This window comes from Hyperolius riggenbachi, chromosome 5 (genome assembly GCF_040937935.1).
Source record: "Hyperolius riggenbachi isolate aHypRig1 chromosome 5, aHypRig1.pri, whole genome shotgun sequence".
Classification (NCBI taxonomy): Eukaryota; Metazoa; Chordata; class Amphibia; order Anura; family Hyperoliidae; genus Hyperolius; species Hyperolius riggenbachi.
In genome coordinates this window covers 102513820-102534837 of record NC_090650.1, presented here as the reverse complement: position 1 = coordinate 102534837, position 21018 = coordinate 102513820, and the positions used below count along the sequence as shown (strand labels likewise).

Sequence of the window (21018 nt, the reverse complement as noted above, 5' to 3'; positions counted from 1 at the left end):
CTGACTTGTGTATTATAAAGTAAATTGTTAATGCTGAATGGCAGAAAATACGCTGGAAATGTAACAGTAATATTGTAACAATTTTGACATTGCTGGATGCAAAAAACCTACATCTGGTCTTTGAGCAGAAATGGCTATCACCCTATGCTTATATTGTTGTTTTTTGTTTGTTTGTTTTTTTAAAAAGGAAGAGAAGATTCAGGCCACTTTCAAGACTGATGAAGAAGAAAAAAAAATAAAAAAAAGTTACTATGTACATAAATGTTTCAGTTCGCAAAATAATACAATGTACCAGAACGCCGAGGATGCTTTGCGCATTTCCCAAAACTGCTAGCATATTCATTGCATAAATCCCTTTTCTTAAAGGAGAAAAAAAAACAAAAACAATTTTGAGTGAATACTATAAAAAAAGAAAGGCAAGGTCTTTCAATGACTGAAGAGTTTCCCAGGATTGAAATAAAGTTAAGAGAATGTTCATAAAAATGGAAGATCTGATTTAATGCCAAGCTCCCGCTGGCAGTTCTTGAACCCATAGTTTCAGAGAATGGGGTTTAGATCTGTTCTGTGGTTGGTGAGAGGGTTGAGGGAGGAGCTTCCAACCACGTCACTGATGGAGGAAGAAGTTGTGATGGTGTTATGCTGAATAACCTGTTGCTGGGAGCAGGCTTGAACCGGACTCTCAGGTGGGCTGTTCTCTGGACCTGATGACGACATTGGTATAAAGGTTTGTAACTGATGAAAACACAAGTCGAAGACAAAAGATATGAATGCAGCTCTCCTTAGCTATCCATAAGCTTTAAACCACACAGGAGAAAAGCACTTTTCAAACGTCAGCATTTCATTTAATTATGGTAGTACTTGATACGATGAGTACATCATGGTGGTTGCATTTTCTCAAGAAATTGCACTTTAGCATAAGAAGAGAACTAAAATGCAAGAGGTCCCTACATTCACTTTTGGCAAGATCTTCATTTTTACCTAAAATCAACCCTAAAGTGGATGCAAGATAAACTTTTACTCAATGCATAATTGTGTTCCTTTCATATAGTTTATAGGGCATTCCTCAAGCCAAATACTTTTTTTTAATTTTAATACTCTAATTCTCTATAAACTAAACAAGTCTCACCCACAGCTTCTCCAGTGCCTTGGCACTCTCAGAGCCATGTAGCAAGGGCTTATGGGAGCTCAGGTCTGGGCAGGAGGAGGAGGAGGTGTTACTAGCCATAGATTTCAGAGGCAGAGGAGAGGAGGAGAGGGGAGTGAAGTTTTCACAGGCTGAGGGCTGGAGATGCACAGCAGCTTGCCTGTGTGTAATGTGACAAACAGAACATGGCCGCTCTCATTGTATCACAGGAAGAAATAATAATATACTGCTGAAGCTGTTTGCAGCTAAATTTGCTGTGTAAACTATCTAAACTTTAGATAAGATAAATAGACAAGTTACTAGTTACTACTACTCCTGAAAATGCTAGCTGCCTGGCTATACCACCCTTCTGAGTCAATGACTTGATAGAGGTTTGTAAAACTACCAAGGTTAGTGAGAAGTCAGAACTCCTGATCATTATGCTTTTCAGAGGATCAATGTTTTCATCATGACAAATAATGTGTTGATTCCAGTGGCTGATATATGAAGATGTGGGGACTTTATTTAGGTTTTATTAACACATTGGAATGATGAGTCTGTTCTCTTAGCTGCTCCAGGAAAATGCCAATTTAATAGTGCAGCTCTGGTCAGTTAGTGTAAATACTGTACAGCAAACATAAGATTGCTTTATAACGTCTCTTATATTGTATACAGTATTACTTTTAAACTATTAGAAGCTATTTAAAATAAATAAAACATAAATATTACATGTAATCTACTAAGCACTGAACAAATGTATCTCCAGGACCATAACGTGTGGCTGCAATTTATAACTTCACATAACTGTATAAGTCCCTAGAACATGGAACTCAGATAAAAGTAACATTTTTCTTTAGGATGGCAATTGCATAAGTTGCTCTTATAGGATGCCAAAGTAGATCAATTTCACAATTCAAAATATTGGACCTAAAGATAGTGGGCCTGTTCCAATTCTCCTAAGTTTTCTCATAGTAGATACATTTTGTTATTTTGTTTAAAATACATTTTCAGCACTCTTCAATTGAAAAAGTACCAAAAAGCTGGTGACAAATTACTGCAATATTTATTCTAAGTATTTCCTTGCTTGCTGGTGGTTGCAGTTTACTTTTTTTTTTAATATAATAATATTAAATATATAAATTTTATATATATATATATATATATATATATATATATATATATATATATATATATATATATATATATATATATATTAGTGCTAAACAAATACTTCTAAATAAAAGAGCACTAAATAAATTAATAAACAAGTGTGATTAAAATGTATGTGCTTTTTTAAATAGCAGGGCAGCACACAAGCCACCTGATATACAGACATTATTTCATTACAATATTTAAATATGTATCATTTTGTTACACATGAAAAAGAGAGAGAGCTCATATGGTTTCTACACCAGGACAGAGCAGAAATGTATGTTCTTTAATCATTGGAAAATGAGTAAACTGTGATAGCACTTCTACTTCCCCACCCCCAGCTTACAATAAAATACTTCTTGTTAAACGGAACCAGAGAGGAATACAATGTAAAAATAGAAAAAAGATTGTATACATACCTGGGGCTTCCTCCAGCCCCATACGCACGGATCGCTCCCACGCCGCCATCCTCCGCTTCCTGGAACCGCCGGTACCGGGCCCGTCACTTCCGGCGGCCGCGGCCAATTGTCCGCATCACAGGGGCTCCCTCCATACCCGTACGCATGCGGCTGCACAGTGGGCAGCCTCATGCGTACTTGTATAGAGGGAGCGCCGTGTGATGCAGAGAATCGGCCGCGTCCGCCGGCCGACTCGCGGCAATGATGGGACCCGGTACCAGTGGATCCAGGCAGCAGAGGACGGCGGCGTGGGAGCGACCCGTGCGTATGGGGCTGGAGGAAGCCCCAGGTATGTATAAAAGCTTTTTTTTAATCATCTCTGGTTCTCTTTAAGGAAATATCATAAATAATTCTCTAATTTAGTGTAAACATTCATTGGAGGTTGGGGGGTATGCAGGTGAATTGGGAGTAAGAGCTTGTCAGGGACTCATAGGAGCTGCATCAGCAGTTTTCTACATCAGCAGTTTTTTTCATGCTGTCAATCATGACTAATTATAAGTAATAAGCTACACACTGCCCAGCAAAGCCTCACATTAACAACAGCCCACCTGCTTATCAGTGCACTGTGCTCCTTCTTCACTACTGAAGACTGTCAGAGTAATTATTTAGATACAATATATATGTTACTATGGTTGGGCTTCCACGTAGGAAGCCACTCAAATTTGTGATTAAAATGAGGCTTAATTGCCTCAGGTGTGCCGGGAGAGAGGGGGTTACTCACCCATAAGTCCGTTGTCTATGCATTCCAAACGTCTTGCATGCCTCCTATTGGACGCGTTGCTTTATTGCGCACTTCCTCCTTCCGGATTCAAGGAGGAAGGCTGCGGTAGTGAGCCTTGCAACACATCCAATAGGACGCGTGCAAGATGTCTGGAACACATAGAAGACAACAGACTTATGGGTAAGTAACCCCCTCTCTCCCAGCCGCACACCTGAGGTAATTAAGCCTCATTTTAATCACAAATTCGAGTGGCTTCCTACTCAGAAGCCCATTGCTATCTGTTACTGCATAATTACTTTTACACAGAATCCTACATGGAAAAAAATATCCTTTGTATCTGGAAATCTTGGCACAACAGCTGATTATTGTATTCACCTCTTTGCCTGTATGTGTCTATCTATCTATCTATCTATCTATCTATCTATCTATCTATCTATCTATCATAAATTCAAACCCCCCAAAAAAAGAAACAAACTTTGAATGAAAATATTTGAAAGTGTGTTTTATATTTAGAATTTATATTTTGAATTTTAAACTGATGACACACCTATAATTGTTGGGATAATCTGGCCTGTAACTTAGTTGTAGGGATAGCGCTGGCACTTGCATGAGTTGTGTGAAAGAATTTGCATGTGAATTTGCATGCAAGTGTGGGGAGGGTTAACTGGCTTTAAAAAGAATATAAAACACATTATTTGACAGTTTCAATATTTTAAAAATGGTCTATTTAATTCACTTTGATCTACATTTTTTGACTTTCCCATTTGATAAAAAAAATCACATTCGATGGAAAAGGACTAAAATGAATCAATTGTTCTTATTGAATAAATGCAATATTTTTGCTGAACCAAAAGTGCTATCAATTGGCTGTAAATGAAATTGATGATTATATGTAGAAAACATAAAATTAGCACAATAAAGAACCATAAGAGTGTAAACAGCTAGGGAGAATGTCATAGCACACAAGCAGGGAATCACTCCAGTAACATCATAAGTAACACAGTCATGTTTTTTTTTATTAATTCAGGCTTACTTGGGAAAGAAAAGTAAAACAAAAAACAAAACAGCATGCCAATCCCTGAAAACGTCACTCTTTAAGTTGGAACGTCTGTGTTCTCTTCACAAAGTCAGGCCTGGTTACAAAGGATAGCAAAACAAGAAGACCAATGCCTTGAAAATGCGTTGCTATATCTTTAAAAGAAACTCAACTTACCATGCGCTGGGCAGCGTTTGAGTAGCAGTACTCATCCTGCATAAAATGGAAAATTCATTTTAAATGCTTTAAGCAGCTCTCCTGCACCGTGATGTTGGCTTAAAATAATGCTTGCAAGAAGTCCAAAGATGACATCATACAAACCAGGTTCAGAGAAGGAGAATGTGATCGACTTTGTGCTTTATATGTATAGTACATGAGTATGTGTGAATGCTACACAATAGTACACCATCTTTAAATTATGCTTTAGAAAAACTGAAGCTTTCTGGATGTGACGCGCCAACAAATGACAGCTTGTTTGATGACATGGAGACATTTGCATGTCATCATTAATGATAATCATTTATTGGTTTGAAAAAAAGTTAAGGGTCAGTTGCAAGCAAGGAAATGGTAACATAAAGTGTATTCTACAAGTTCTCAAGCAATATATTGCTTGAAACAGCTAAAGATTACTAATGTTAATACAGATACAGGTATGCAGTCCTGAAAGCAATACCAAAGTGTGAAGATGGTAAAAAAAAGACTTATAGGGGCACTGAAGCAAAAAAAATCCTTATTATATATTGAATTGTATGTGTAGTATGGATAATTATTAGAACATTAGCAGCAAAGAAAAGTGGCTCTTATTTTTATTTATTTGTAAAAAATGTTTGGAATCATGTATGATTTTCGTTCCACTTCTCACGTGTACACCACTTTGTATTGATGTTTCACGTGGAATTCCAATAAAATTGATTTATGTTTGTGGCAGTAATGTGACAAAATGTGGAAAACTTCAAGGGGGCCGAATACTTTTGTAAGCCACTGTATGTGTATCATTTATTATATTTGTATAACACAGAATCACTATTGACTCAGACAACATGTTCTTTTTTTCCCTACTTTCATGATAAGAGCTGAGACACACCAGAAAAGCTCTCCAAACGCTAGAGGTTTCAAAAGCTCTTCCCAATGTAATGCTATGGGGTTTTTTACAAAACCTCATTGCTCCAGTGTGCACAGACACATAGGATAACATTAGCAGCAGATTTAAAGGGATATTGTAGGGGGTCGGGGGAAAATGAGCTGAACTTACCCGGGGCTTCTAATGGTCCCCCGCAGACATCCTGTGCCCGCGCAGCCGCTCACCGATGCTCCGGCCCCGCCTCCGGTTCACTTCTGGAATTTCTGACTTTAAAGTCAGAAAACCACTGCGCCTGCGTTGCCGTGTCCTCGATCCCGCTCAAGAGCGCACAGCGCAGGCCCAGTATGGTCTGTGTCTGCGCAGTACACTCCTGGTGACATCAGCGGGAGCGAGGACATGGCAACGCAGGCGCAGTGGTTTTCTGACTTTAAAGTCAGAAATTCCAGAAGTGAACCGGAGGCGGGGCCGGAGCATTGCGGAGTGGCTGCACCAACACAGGATGTCTGCGGGGGACCATTAGAAGCCCCGGGTAAGTTCAGCTCATTTTCCCCCGACCCCCCTACAGTATCCCTTTAAAAACTCAAAACGCTCAGAAAAACTCCTCTGGTGTGCACCAGGCCTCTGAGATTTTCTATTCTCTAATCTCCATTTCATAATTTGGTCGTGAAAAAAAAAATACATTCATAGTACTTTTTTAAACCCCAAATATGGCATATCTAGTAATGAATCTTTCCCCCCCCAGCTTAGAATGTCTCAGTTGTAATAGGGCTGGATCAGGATGGGAGACACAGGGGAAAAAATCTAAATACCAGAATATGTAAATTGAGAGTGTGGGGAATATCAAAATGTAACATTTATTTAGCAGACAGCAGGCCTAATCCAATTTACTTTCTCTCTCAGGTTTTCTCTTAGGAGATAATTGTTCATCTTCTGTTTAAAATAACTGTTGCACTCTGCAATTGATAAAGTACCAAAAAGTAGGTGAAAAAGTAGTGCCAAATATTTTCTTGCCTGCTGGCGTCTTAAAGGGCATTTTATTTATAATGTGAAAATATTATCAAGGAGAAAAATATGAATTGCGTCGGATCTTTATACTGAGTTTTCTCTAAAAATAATAATAATATTTTGAGTGTTTTCTTCAATGCTGGGAGCTTTAAATATCTCCTTGGAGAAAAGTCAGGAGAAGCGTCAACATGATATGGGCCAATGTTGCAGTTCTGCTAAATCCATGCTCATATTATCGGTATATTGTTTGGTAATTTGATTAAAAAGTATTAACTTGAGTTTTGTTTCTTTACATAATCTGTATAATCCCCAAGTTTTTCAGCAGAAAGTACTTTAAAGCATAAAGATATGAAAATGTATTAAGTATTTAAAAACAATATTTCTAAATGAATAAGCTTTGTGGATGTGAAATGTAGGTTTTATAGATGAGGCTGAAGTTTGAAACTGTTAGTAACTGCAGAAATGAATCTGAGAAGAAGGAGGAGAGAGATTTGTCCACATGTGTATGATGTTTATCTCATACAATACATGATACAAGGCACAGAGAGAGCGCAACATGTGAGCAGTTAGACACCTGTTTGTGATGTCATGCTTTGACATTCTTGCACAGGGAAGCAGGAAAGCAGATTAAAGAATTAGAGGTCTAAAATAATAATAACTGATATGAATATATTGCTTTGTGCAGTCTGTTTAACTAGTCAGTCCATCCACAAGTGATATTTCAGTTTGTGATAAATAGTGGGAAGTTAAAACACTTTATTGGTTAATATACCTCTTGGACAGTTCATTTGTGAAAGACTCCAAGACCTCTGTAAAGTACATTTATCCATAAAAAGGCTAACTGATTATATCTGCAGTTTAAACTCACTAGTTAATTTAAAACTTTTGAAATATGCTACCACAGCATTTCCTGCACCTTCCAGTTGTTCTCATCCAGGTAACATTTCCTTGTGGACAGCAGTGGTGCTTAATGAGAAGTACAGAGTTTAGCAGCTTAGTCTAAGGGCTGGTTCAGAAGGGCGTCTGACCAGCCACCCGGAGTCTTTGCTCAAATGCTTTTCTGCAAGGGAACAGAAAAGCATTCGGAAACTTCCGACGGCCTTTCCATCATTTGATTTTTGCATTGCATTTTGACCTCTGTAAGGGAGCACCGAGGCGTCAAGGTTAGCCGATCCTGGACACTACATGTAGCATCCAACAAAACGGGAGACGATGGGGAACAAGCCGAATGAATGCAATTTTTGCAAGAACGACAGTAAATGATCGTGCCAGCAGCTGTAATTTCACTTGAATGAAAGGGGTGCTTAATAGAGCGGCACACACAATATAATAATATTTAAAAACATGTTACTGCAATTTGAATTTGTACGGAAAAAAAAAAAAAAAAAAATATATATATATATATATATATATATATATATATATATATATATTTTAAATACAAGGAATCTGATAGAATGTCCCATTTCTACAAAACAAGTCAATCAAGAGAGGCTGATTTTTTTTTTTATATAATTTTATTATGAAAAGTGAATGATGATAGACTGTATTTTTTTTTATTTTTTAGACCCAAGCAATTTTTTCAGAGTTTTCATAATTTTTTTTTTATATAATAGGGGAAACATTTTACATATGTGTGATACATAAAAATTTTACATATTTGTGATACGTTGGTCAGATTTCTCAATGTTACAATCAATCAGAAAAATTGTGACCGTGATTCCCGAATTAAATTGAAATGTAAAAAATGTTATTGTGTGTTGACACCTTGAATCACTATTTAATCCCGAAGTGATCATGATCGTAGGCTGGGATGCCAAGTAGCTCTCCTTGCCAAGATCTGCAGTGACTTGTCAAGTCAGAGTACCGAAAGTGTGGAGGAAGCTGCTTGGAAAATACTGAGGTATTGCTAACCTTTTCAACTTTGGGGAAAAGTCTTTATATCAGTGTACATTGCAGAGTAAATGATGTACCGTAGTTGTTTTGTAGTACAGTTTCTGGAGTCCTATTTTAATCTGTAAAGAATGGAATAATAGGAGCTGGAATTTGGGAAAGAATTTTTGAAGCTCTAAGACGAGATACAAGAGGACATCTTTCTACTAATATCTCCAGGAGATTACAGAGCAGGTTCAGAGCACTGGACTTGCTTACAACAGAAATATCACTCATGGGGTGGATTAACTTTTTAAGACAACCTTCTTTATTAAGTAAGTCAAAGACTAATGTGAAATCCACTTAACCAACAGAACGGTCAACAGTTTTAAGTAGTCACCCAAATGAAAACTAATATCTGATTGATTAGTAAAAACACTTAATTCCTTTATGTTATTACATAAATAGCCATTCTAATTTCTACAGGGTTTTTCCAAAGCAATGAACCCACATTAACCAGCAGATGCGCAGGAGGAACACTGCATGGAGGCATCATTATGCTGTTCATAAAAGGACTCTGTAGCTAGCTTATGCAGCAAATAAGTGAACTGGCACATTGCTAAGAAAATAGATACTAATAAGTCAGACAAGCTGAGATCATTAACCATAAAGGGGGTTTCCAGTTTTAGAAAATCTCCCACAATGCTTTTGCTAAACCAGTTCTGCTATTTGAAGAAACCATGGAACTTTTGCAGTGTCTAGCAGCCTCAGCATGGACAAATGGATTTCATTTCATTGTTGGTCAGCAAAATAAGACGAAGGAAGTGCTGGGGCTGCATTACAAAAGTACACAGCAGCCACAGATTATATTGCACTGGACATAGAAAAATTATGGAACTTTTTTCTGATGTTTCCTTACAGCCGCCTCAGGTAATATAGTTTTATCAGTAAGGCAAGTATGTTTGTGTACACTGAAAAAGGATGTCTGAAAAAGGATGTCTGTTAAATACTAACAGATGAGGCCATTAGTAGAATATCAGTTAAATTAGCAATATTCTACTATTGGGCACGGGCTAATACCAAGATATTCCACTATCACTTTACCTAGCCTTCTTCTCTCACTAACCTTGGCACTGCTATAGCTGCTGCAATTGACTACTGTAGAAAGTGAAATCCGCACAATGTCGGTGGAGTCGAATTTGTTTATTCAATCAAAAACATAACAAGCTAAGACCATCGCCACATGCTGACATGTTTCGGGCGCTATACGCCCTTAATCATAGCACATGATGGTGCTATGATTAAGGGCGTATAGCGCCCGAAACATGTCAGCATGTGGCGATGGTCTTAGCTTGTTATGTTTTTGATTGAATAAACGAATTCGACTCCACCGACATTGTGCGGATTTCACTTTCTACAGTACTGGATTCTGGGGTTCTAGCAGCCTGTTTTCCTGCACTGCCGGTGGCTGGAGGTTTAGAGCGGAGTTCCACCTTTGTTGTGCCCTTTGCTGCAATTGACATTGCAATCTATTCGGCGCCCAAGTTACCAGGCTCACGGAGGCACCTAAATTAGCCGCTTCAGTATGTTGTTAGAATGTGGGGAAACATTACATGACATTATACATTGCTACTAGGCGTGAGGGAGGTAGAATGAGGTGCTTGGTTATACTACCTTATTTGGGTTAGGTTTATGTTAGGCCTAAGATTAAAGCTTGCAATATATTTATTTTCAGTTACATATTCATTTTAATAATGTTTAAGGGCTTGGGATAAAACTTTCAAATCAAAGACATGGTTACATTGTTATGATTGGTCACTTGAGTTGGACGAATGTCAATTGAAGAACCATCTCTGATTGACATGAAAAAGTAGAATCATATAAGTGAAAGAATCACAGTATAATTAAACTGAGATTAAGGCTGCAGCTAGTTTACTATCAGTACAGGCACACTATAATGGCTTATTCTGTGCTGATACTGTACAAACCGGAGTTCACATGCTTGTATCTTAAAAGGGGGATAAAATAACTAATTTAGTTTTATTGCATTTTGATCAGGGTCACATTTTAAGACGTTATAAGCATGGTTATCCACTTCTCTACAACAGGTTTTTTTTCCCCTTTAAAAGCTCTTCCCATTCATTCGGTAATAACTTTATTGCTAATTATCACACTGAAATGATCTATATATAATTTTTGCGGGACAAACTAGGCATTCTTTGGGCAGTACTTTATGCTAAGAAATATATTATTTTATATGCATTTGACTGGGAAGAAGGAAAAAAAAGAAAAAAAATCACCATTTCTCAGCTTTCAGCCATTGTAGTTTAAAAATAAAATGTGCTATTGTAGAAAAAAAACAGACATTTTATTTGCCCATTTGTCCCGGTTATTACAATGTTTAAATTGTGTCCCTAGAACAACGTATGGCGATAATATTTTACTTTGGGTTAGGGGTGAAGGAGTTAAAAAAAATTATGAAAGTGTATTTAATTTCTCTATGGTAAGTGTATAATGGTGTATTTTGAAGTAGTTTTACTTACTGGCCACAAGATGGGGCTATACTAACTCAGTTTTCTAAAAATAGAAAACAGAACCAAGCATTTACATATGTTTACAGGTGTTTATAAACAGGGACATAGAAAAGCGTGGTAGAGGTTGCTAAGTGGTTAAGTATACGTAGAATATTTAATGTAACTGTTTTGAAAGTCATAGAGTACTGCAAGATCTGGCATACAGTCCTAGGGCCTACATCCTGCATTTTACTTTAATAATTCTGCTCTCCTGCTAAAACAATAGGTAATATTTAAAGGAATACTATCGATTCACATATTTTTTTCAATTGACACAGGAATTGTTTGGGAAGTGCTGCTAAGTACTGGTGTATACATTTTAGTAGCAACTTCTTTGTTTACTGTTAGCAAAATACTTTCAAACTTTACTGACACCAAAACTGACGGCTGACTGAGCCATGAGGAGAGGGGAAATTCCCCTCACACTTGATCAGTTAACTCTATGTGTAGCTCTGTGTGTGACAGAGGGAGAGAGCTCCCAACAGCTGCAGATCCTGTGTCCTGTGTTTCTGACTGAAGTGTCTGAAGAGAGCAGAGGAAATGTAACTAATTCTCACAGCTTTTTCATACTGTTTTTGCTTTCAGAGTTATGTTAGATATTTGCTTTCTGTAGTCTGATATGCAACTCTGGCTGTGCATTGAAACAGACACCCCTTCTGCAATTGATTTGTCCCAATATAGCTAAATCTTACCCTCAATAAATTACAGCTTTTGCCTCTGATATTTAACATGAAAAGTAGGAAAATGTTTACATAGCTACTTAGACATTACTTGTACACTGTCATTTTAGAACACTTGGGTATCGATAGTATTCCTTTAAATAAACTATATATGCAATATAAAGCATTCCCCTTAGTAGGACAACTATGTACAGCTAACTTAAAAGTCAATAAAGAAAGCAGCTCATCATAAACCAAAATCTTACAAATTTTAAAGCCTTATGTTTTAAACTGGTATAGCTCTGGTAATAGGAATGAGGAGCATGTCAGACTCCTCCCTGTCTTAAATCACAGATCTGGAGACAAATTGCATATAAAAGAGAAGCAGCGCTCTAAACCACAGTAGTGGAGATAACTGTGTTATAAAAAGGGACACTAGAAGTCAACCAGCCTTATCTGACTGACCACTGCCAGGCAATCCCATGTCAGGAAAAGGTCATGTTGCACTGCACCAGAGCCAGGTCAAGGTCCTCCAGCACTCAAGGCTGAAACACCAAAGTGTGCCCCTCCATCACACCCACCCCAGCTGTCATACACTGATTGCTATTAGACCAAGAGGTACCCTAGGGCCCCCAACCCCCTATTCTATAGTTATCTGGCTTGCAGTCACTGCCGTGTATCCCCTTTCCTTATTTCTCTCTGCTTCGATCACAATAGGGGAATGATAGCTGAGTGAGTTGTGCACCCCCTCCTACACTGCGCCCTGAGGCTGGAGACTCTCTCGCCTCTGCCTCGGCCCGGCTTTGCACTGCTTTGTTACAGCAATAGGTACGTTTTCAGACTCTCATGGCGACTGTATGTTCATGTTCAGAGTAGTTTAATTATAAAGGCATGACATAAACATTATTATTACATTATTGCCGAGTGGCCTCTTTCTATATTTTAATTTTGTTCTCCTTTAGGGAAAAAAAAAAAAAAGCAACAAGCATGGTGCCATAATGATGAATTAGAATTCATTTCTCTTTGAAATGGATTTTATGAGGAATTTTACATTAGGTCAAAGTTGCTAAAGTGACTGAGCATAGCAGTTTTAATGGTTTACTTTAATGCAGGGCGCCATAGTTAGCCATTAAAGAATTAAACTAACTTGCTCTAGCTATTCTGGCCAAAAGAACAAAGTACAAGGTCAGATCAATTCCTTGGCTAACACAGGCTAATATATCAACTTGCCTGATACAGTTCAAGTCATCTGATATTGCCATGTGTTACTGTGGCCTTACTTGTTTAGTTTGTGAGATGTTGGCATATTTATAAAACTAATTACAAAAAAAGAGACATGTAGTAACCATGACTAGGCAGGCAGATAGGAGCGATCATTTTTCCAGCTGAGGCAACCGAACAAAAGCAAACACCTGGTTGACTGTTAATAGGAAACCCAGAACACCAATTGTTTTCTAGCATAAGAGCCCCAGCGGTATGAAGTTATCACCATGTCAGTACAGTATTATTATACAGAAGAAAAAACATTTCACTACAGAAAATGTAATAGGAGAAAGTACTTACTCAAGTATCCTTGTGACTCTTTCTGCATGGCAGTAATTGGACAATCTTTATGTGTCAATAGAAGCTGTTTTAGTTGTGCTACCTCGTTTTTCAACATGGAGACCTCATTCTGAAAAGAAACTTTACAGTATGAATGAAATGGAAGGCCCATTCACTTCTAATATACTATAAACCGACTGCAAAGCAAGAGATGGAGCCTTCATAGGCACAATTTTCCAGGTTAACAGGAGACAGGTTTATCACATTTTTCTTTAGCTCTGGTTTTATAAAGCTTTTAACCTGTGCTTAAAAAGGATTGGTGCACCTTCCAAAAAATGTAGGATGTATAGGATGATCCTTCACTAGTCATGGATGCACACTGGCGTCCATGATATCGTTGTGGATTGGGCACTTTAGTCTTTTGGCAGATCTCGGACTGATGTTTGTTGAGGGTCCAATTTTGATGTATGTATGTATATATATATATATATATATATATATATATATATATATATATATATATATATATATATATATACTGTGTGCCTCTGAGGAAGCGGCCTTTGGCCGTGAAACACGTGTCAGGCAACCTGTATGCGATTTGGAAATCCGAAAAAAAAACGCATGTCTGTCCTTTATATTGAAGAGATTGTTACTGAGAAGAATTAAAGAGACTATTTGTTCATAAAAAGCCCCGTGCATGATTTGGATTTTGTAGGATGTATTTTCAACTTACAATGGTTGCATCGAAATTTAAGTGAAGCATGGGCTACAATAACGGATTATGGCAGTGAGTCAACACATACATGCCCCCCAAATAACAACTAGACAGCTTGAACCACTAAAAAATGTAACCATGCAGCAGAATGTTCCCCAAATAACAATAAGAAAGCACTATGCCCCCCCCCCCCCCAAATACAATCTACATAGCAGAATAACAACATCAGAAAGGCATTTCCTCCAAGTAACACAATTAGGCTGCATGTATATCCTAGTATAAAAAAAGAGATCCCATGACATGATAGACCCCAGTAACATTGCTTATCACATATGCTATTAAAGCAAACCTGAAGTGAAAATAAACTTATGAGAAAATAGATTTTATGTGTAGAACAGCTAAGAAATAGAACATTAGTAGCAAAGAAAAGAGTCTCACATTGTTATCTAGTACGGTAAGGGTTAAGAAACTTCATCTACGCAAAAGAGCTCTTCTGAGTTATTCAACCCAACTTGGTTCGAATACATTACTGTTTTCTGGAGCACTTGACCAACCAAGAAACAGCCAGAGACAGGTTGATATAAGGTTTTACTGCAGGAAAGTTCAAAAGGTCATTAGCCCTGCTCTGTTTTATAGTTTAAAATACAGTGTGTGGTTTGTAAACTGCAAATATGACAGAATGATGCAATGTTATAAAAAAAAGGCTATATAACGTAAAATAAAACTATGTGACTCTTTTCTTTGCACATACAACTCATTATATCATAAGTTTATTGTTGCTTCAGGTTTGTTTTAACAGACAAAATTCCCTCCTTCTACTTTATATCCCCTCACAACAAACCCCTCATAAAATTATGTACTGAATATAATTGCTTATTTTTACAATATTAATTTATAAATTATTTAGTCAGTTTATCATGGGTGGTGACATCTTTAGTGCTGTCAGCTACAATTCTGCGGAATGTTTGTATACTCGGTGTTCTAAAAGCAGTAGAAGGGAGATTTACCCATAGCTAAACAGCCTAGGCTGTGACATCACTGGGAGGGCGGGACTACATACCAATATACAGCAATATATAGATATAGAAAGTGTTTCTGATACTGAAAACAGGATAAGTAACGTAAAAGCGGGTATCCTGAATAATTTACTACATTCTACTATATGTCACTATTGTGCTTCTTTATGTTCAAAGATCTTACACCACCACAGTCCCTGGTAGATATGGAAAAGTGTTAGGCGATACAACTTTCCAACTGGTAGCAAAACTGCAATGGGTGGGATGACCCTTTGAAGGAATACTGTAGGGGGGTCGGGGAAAAATGAGTTGAAGTTACCCGGGGCTTCTAATGGTCCCCCACAGACATCCTGTGCCCACGCAGCCATTCCCCAATGCTCTGGACCCGCCTCTGGTTAACTTCTGGAATTTCAGACTTTAAAGTCTGAAAACCACTGCGCCTGCGTTGCCGTGTCCTCGCTTCCGCTGATGGCACCAGGAGCGTACTGCGCATGCCCAGTATGGTCTGTGCCTGCGCCGTGCACTCCTGGTGACATCAGGGGAAGCGAGGACACGGCAACGCAGACACAGTGATTTTCAGACTTTAAAGTCTGAAATTGCAGAAGTGAACCGGAGGCGGGGCCGGCGCATCGGTGAGTGGCTGCGCGGGCGCAGGATGCCTGCGGGGGACCATTAGAATCCCCGGGTAACTTCAACTCATTTTCCCCCGACCCCCTACACAATCCCTTTAAGTATCGAAAGAATAATTCTGAACGCTTGGTTACAATTAACATTGCTTTAACATTTTGCATGCTGCGACACATTAATTAAACTAATACAGGCCATGTCTTAAATTATAGCCTCAGACAGCTAAACAAAAGAATTGCTTACAAATTCATATTCAACAGAAGTCTAGATAATTATTGTTTTCAAAACTTGCTAAAGGGAGCATATGTTATTTTCTAGATTGTGAGATAATATCAGGGTTTGAAAGGAACAAAGCATACATTACAACTAGAGCACACTTTAGCCTACACTGAGCCCAGCCAGACACCAATTCAAAAGTATCTTAAAGAAGAACTCCAGTTCATACATCTTATCTGAAATTATAGCCAATCTGACTTTTTCATTTGAGCAGCAGAAGTGCATGTTCTGAAAATGTTATACAACTTACCTGGGGCTTCCTCCAGCCCTTGGCAACTGTCCTGTGCCCTTGCTGCAGCTCCGCTCCCAGCCGGTGGCCCAGGGTCCCCTTCATTGCAGATGCCGACCTAGCCAGGTTGCGAGCAGCACAGCAGCACGCTCGGCGCATGCACAGTAGATGACGCCATCTGCAACGGAGTGGAGCTGTGGCAGGATCTGGAGGAAACCCCAGGTAAGTAGATCTTTTTTTTTACACCCTGGATCTTCCCTTTAAAGCAGCAGAGACAGCCATACTATCCCAGAGAAAAAAACACATATATAAGTAGATAAATACTTGTTCTACTTACATAACATATGTATTGTACTGTCCACATTTTGATTTCGGTGAATTTTATATAACACATAAAGAGGAAACTATTCCAGGCATTTTCCATCTTTACTGCCTCTCACTGAAGCCAATCATGATATAATTTCCTCCCTTACTCTTTTTTCTCCTAGAAACTGCACTATCATATCCAGCTTGCTTTGTAAACACATGTGAGCACAGCATAGATTGTATTTCAGCAGCTTCTGCAAAGGGGTGAGGCGTCTTTCCCTTCTCAGCCTTGTGTCACACTGAACTGCCCTCAGCCAATCATTGAGGATCAGGAATGTGGGAGGCGAGATGACAAGCTTCCATCTCCTTGGCAATGTACCAGAAGAGAGCCAGGTGGACTGAGATAAGATTCATTACAGCAGACACATTTATGATTATATTGGAATGCTTGAAAAGCAAGAAGACTGCATAATAAACACTGAGCAGTTGGTAAATGGAATTTGATTTTGTGGCTTTTTGAATAATTATTTGTTACTATCTGACGGAATGGTCTTACAATGCTTATTTCCTGTTCTAATACCAGATACAGTTTAGCTGGACTAAACACAGCCTGTGCAATGACAAACCTCCTCCCTCTGTTGAATCATTGAAGTAGCCAGGGAAAAGCTGGGAGGGAACATCACCCAGTCTCTTATGGTGAATACAGAGCTGCCCCTGTAGGCTCCTCCTTGTGCTACATGGAAGGGAGAAGAGGGAGGGGTACGTAATGGTTCTGGTAGGCAAAGAAACACACAATCTGCCAGAACCTCTGATCAATGTGCCCACATCTCTGGGTCATGTGACTGCCCTTTTTAAAGGGTAGCAGTTACAAAACACAAAATTTGTGTGAGTAATAGCGTAATCTTCTATTCACATTTACCAGCAATGAAATCAGGGAGAGTGAAGTAGGGCTTTACTGAAATCTTAATTTTGCCAGAAAATGTATGGTCTATGTAAATTTGTGCATAACATTTTTGTAAGCTGCCATTATAAACAATATTAAATAATGCTTAACTCCACCCTCCGGAACTCCGGCACTCCACCCTCATAGCAGCCCCTGATGAGTCCACAGGACGAAACATTCACAGGACATCCACTCTTTGTTGATGCACTTTATGTAGGAGAATGAAGAGATTGTTGGTCTTTCCTTTGCATCTAATATCTTGTTTATCCAGATGCTCTTTTTTTTCCATGCGAGAAGCATCGTAAATCCATTGCATATTGCTTTCCTCTGCTCAGTGAGGACAAGATATATATATAGCTGACTGTTTTTCTTACATAGCTTACTTATTATCCTCAATATTTTAAGTCATGGGTTGTCTGTATTTCCTCACACATTTTATCAATGAGACTCTGCCTCAGAAATTGTCAATATGTGGGCAGTACCACATATATTATATGATTTTCCATAAAGCAGCTTTGTACATTTTCATCAGGTACAAAAACACACTTGCAGGGTAACGGAGATGGCAGAGCATACTCCACAACAGCTCATGTGGTTCTGACCCCACCAGGTGCCTAGTCGTAGATGACATTTTCAGTATTACATAAAATGTAAGTGCCTCTGGATATAGCTACCCCCTCACCCTCCTCCCTCCAAATACGGCATATTAACCCTTTATACCATAAGGGCATTTGTCAATAAATGGGGGTATATATATATGTATGGATTGAGATAGCTAACCAAGAGATTTATAAAAACAGATATATAACAGAAAAAGCACATTTATGTGCTCCATATAAGTTGAGAGTATCTTTCATTTTTTGTGTAAGATGCCCCAGAAAGACCTGAAGTTGACAACCCTATTCCCCTGTTCAATTAAAATATATTTGTTTTTCCCCACCAAGATCCTATGCATATCTTAGTAGGCAAGTTCAATTGTAATCTCTCAGATTAAGGAGATTCAAGCTTCAGCCATCTCTTGGTAATTGTAATTTGTTTTTTGCAATAAACCCAGAAAAAAGCAGATCTGGGCACAGATACATCCTTGTATATTAGCAATAATGGAATAGCTTGTAAGGGATATATGGGATGGCCAAGAGATATAATGTTCATCAGGGAGGCTCTCCCTATTTCCCCAATGGGAAGAGATTTCCATCTCTCCAGTTACTATCAAAGAAGAAAAATTGAGGCCATGTGTTTGGCCTGAATCTCTGCAAATCATTACTCTGACATATTTAATAGCTGAATTTGCAATTTTGAGTTTCAGTATTGTTAACTCTAGACAAGGGAAGAAGCTTGATTCTTGTCCCTTAATTTATTTTGAATCCTAACAATTGGCATAAATGATTTAATATATGTATAGCTCCGAGGAGCTATTTAAAAAGAGAACTTATCATCTGTTGCCTTCAAGCTGGAAGGAGAAAGTGCACCGGTGTGAGGCTTGCAACGCGACCAATAGGACGTGTGCAAGCTCTTTGGAACGCAGGGCGGTCGGCAGAATTATGGGTAAATAACCCCTTGGATCCCACACACCTGCGTCAATTAAACCTTATTTGAATCACGAGTAATCACTCATGATTACTCATGACAGCATCCAGTGAGCATCACTGAAATGCATCCTGTATGTATTTAGAGAGTTTAGCCTGTCTAATTCCCCCTCATTTGTGTCTAATCACAAGTTGTAATTTGATCTCTCCCCTGTGTCACGACTGCCCCAGCAGATAAGGCAGATAAGCTCATTTGTAAGCACAGGATGTTAACAATATGTCTGCTTCCATGAAAATAGGAAGTAGAAACAGTGTAGATTTATTGTAGGATTTGTATCAGCTGTAGCAAAGAAATGTTTTTCTTAAAAGGTTATTATGCTGTTGCTTATCATTTAGATCAGAGAGGAAGTTCTGAGTTCAGGTCTGCTTTAAAAATTGAATGAAGTTTTAAGCACATGGGTATACTATCACTCTAACACTTAAAGCCAGTGTTTCTCAAACCTGTCCTTGTGACTCCCCAGCGGTGCATATTTTGCAGGAAACCTCAGCTATGCACAGGTGGGATAATTGGTGTCTCAGCTACATGGAATCCACCTAGCTGAGACACTAATTACCCCACCTGTGCATAGGTGAGGCTGCCTGCAAAACATGCACCGCTAGGGAGTCACGAGGACAGGTTTGAGAAACACTGCTTTAACCTCCCTGGCGTTCAATTTCCCTAGGATTTATGTGCAAAAAGTCATTACATTTATTTTTGTAACTTTTTTTTCCTGTAACTTGCCAAAATGTGTCAAGCAAGAGTCTAGTATGTAATGCAGGAGAGTATTGATGTGTATGCTGAGTGTATGCTGCCTGGTGCTGCCACAGTAAACCTGTGTTAGCATGCTATTTCCTGGGTACGAAGTAGAGCTATTTTCGCACAATTTTTCTCCCACTTGTGTGATTGGTGTTCTGGTGGTTTCACAGAGTTTGACACAGACATTTTGCAGGTGCATATGGCAATTGTTAATATCCATAACCTTTCCCCTTGAACACTTAAAAATAAAAGAGGTGTAGATAGTATCTCACCCTGGGGTACTGTGCAGATACATCTCCATCCAAGGCATGTATTTTTAACCTTCACGTAAACTGTGACATTGCAACCTTTTAAATAAAGCTAAGCATCTCTAAACTTGACCATGTGTCAATTGAAACCAAGTGCCCTGTAATAAGATGCACATGCATCTGTTCATAAATAAACTCAGGCTCATTTGATCTTAAAGCGAGTCTGTAAGATCTTTATAAGTGTCTCATATTCATCTCCATGACAAGGGAGATAAACGTATATTGTGCTCTGAGAGGCATATTCATCAGACCGTATTTAACAGAACTAAAGACTGCTGGATGCAAGCCAGTTCTTTACCTCAGTCACCCTAATTCCTTTTGCATATTGTAGATCCATATTGTAGATTATAAGACTGTTTCAAGAAATATTTTGATCTAGAATACAAATCTAGAACAATCACTTAATGCTAAAATGCAATAAAAAATAATTACAGACACTTTTTACTGCCTTCTTAAAACAGAAGATATTTAAATTCTTCACTTTGACACGTTCAAGATGTAGCCCTCTTCATTTCAGAACAGTGGGTAGAACATACATCCTTTATTCATACCCTTGTAAACGAGGTATACATCCAAAATGGCTGGACATATAATCCAAAAGCTGTTTCAGAGTCATGGAGAGCCGAAACCACTAGTTTTGTTATCTGTAGTGAGTTGAAAGCCTGTCTACACGTTTAAAAATGTTAATCCCCATTCCCCCATTACCTTAAAAGCGATCTTCACTTAGCCCAAAAAACTCCTTATACTTTCCAGGCCTAATGAAAGTTCTGATAATAATGTCATATTCAGAATCAGAATAATTTATTTTGCAAAGTACAAACGGGGGGTTGTACCCGGAATTAGTTTCGACTCATACAGGTTCTGGAAGGATGGGGGGGTGGATGGTGAGAGTAAGGGGGATAATGTCCAAAAGTCTAGAGATGAGGCTGCCATACTACAGCGCCAGCATTCACTCTTGGCATATGATGGCATACGATGTAATGCGTAAAATTTTACGCATTACACCCATAACGCGTAAACATGTACTTGTTGATGTCCGCAATAGCTTCCT

At 38.5% G+C, this 21018-nt stretch overlaps 1 protein-coding gene across 11 annotated transcripts in view; it reads right to left on the bottom strand.

Moving 5' to 3' along the window:
* Window positions 1–473: 473 nt before the first annotated feature.
* CREB5 (cAMP responsive element binding protein 5) overlaps window positions 474–21018 on the bottom strand; it is an 839414-nt gene continuing 818869 nt past the window's right edge. For 10 of the 11 annotated variants that reach the window (XM_068236067.1, XM_068236066.1, XM_068236068.1 and 7 more), the window contains 2 exons: window positions 13244–13352; window positions 474–701 (listed from right to left, as the gene is read on the bottom strand). In XM_068236067.1, coding sequence (XP_068092168.1) covers window positions 538–701; window positions 13244–13352 — 273 coding nt within the window. In that variant the 3' untranslated portion in view covers window positions 474–537. Of the gene's footprint in view, window positions 702–4667; window positions 4704–13243; window positions 13353–21018 lie in introns of all 11 variants that reach the window. The other variant, XM_068236073.1, reaches the window with a different exon arrangement.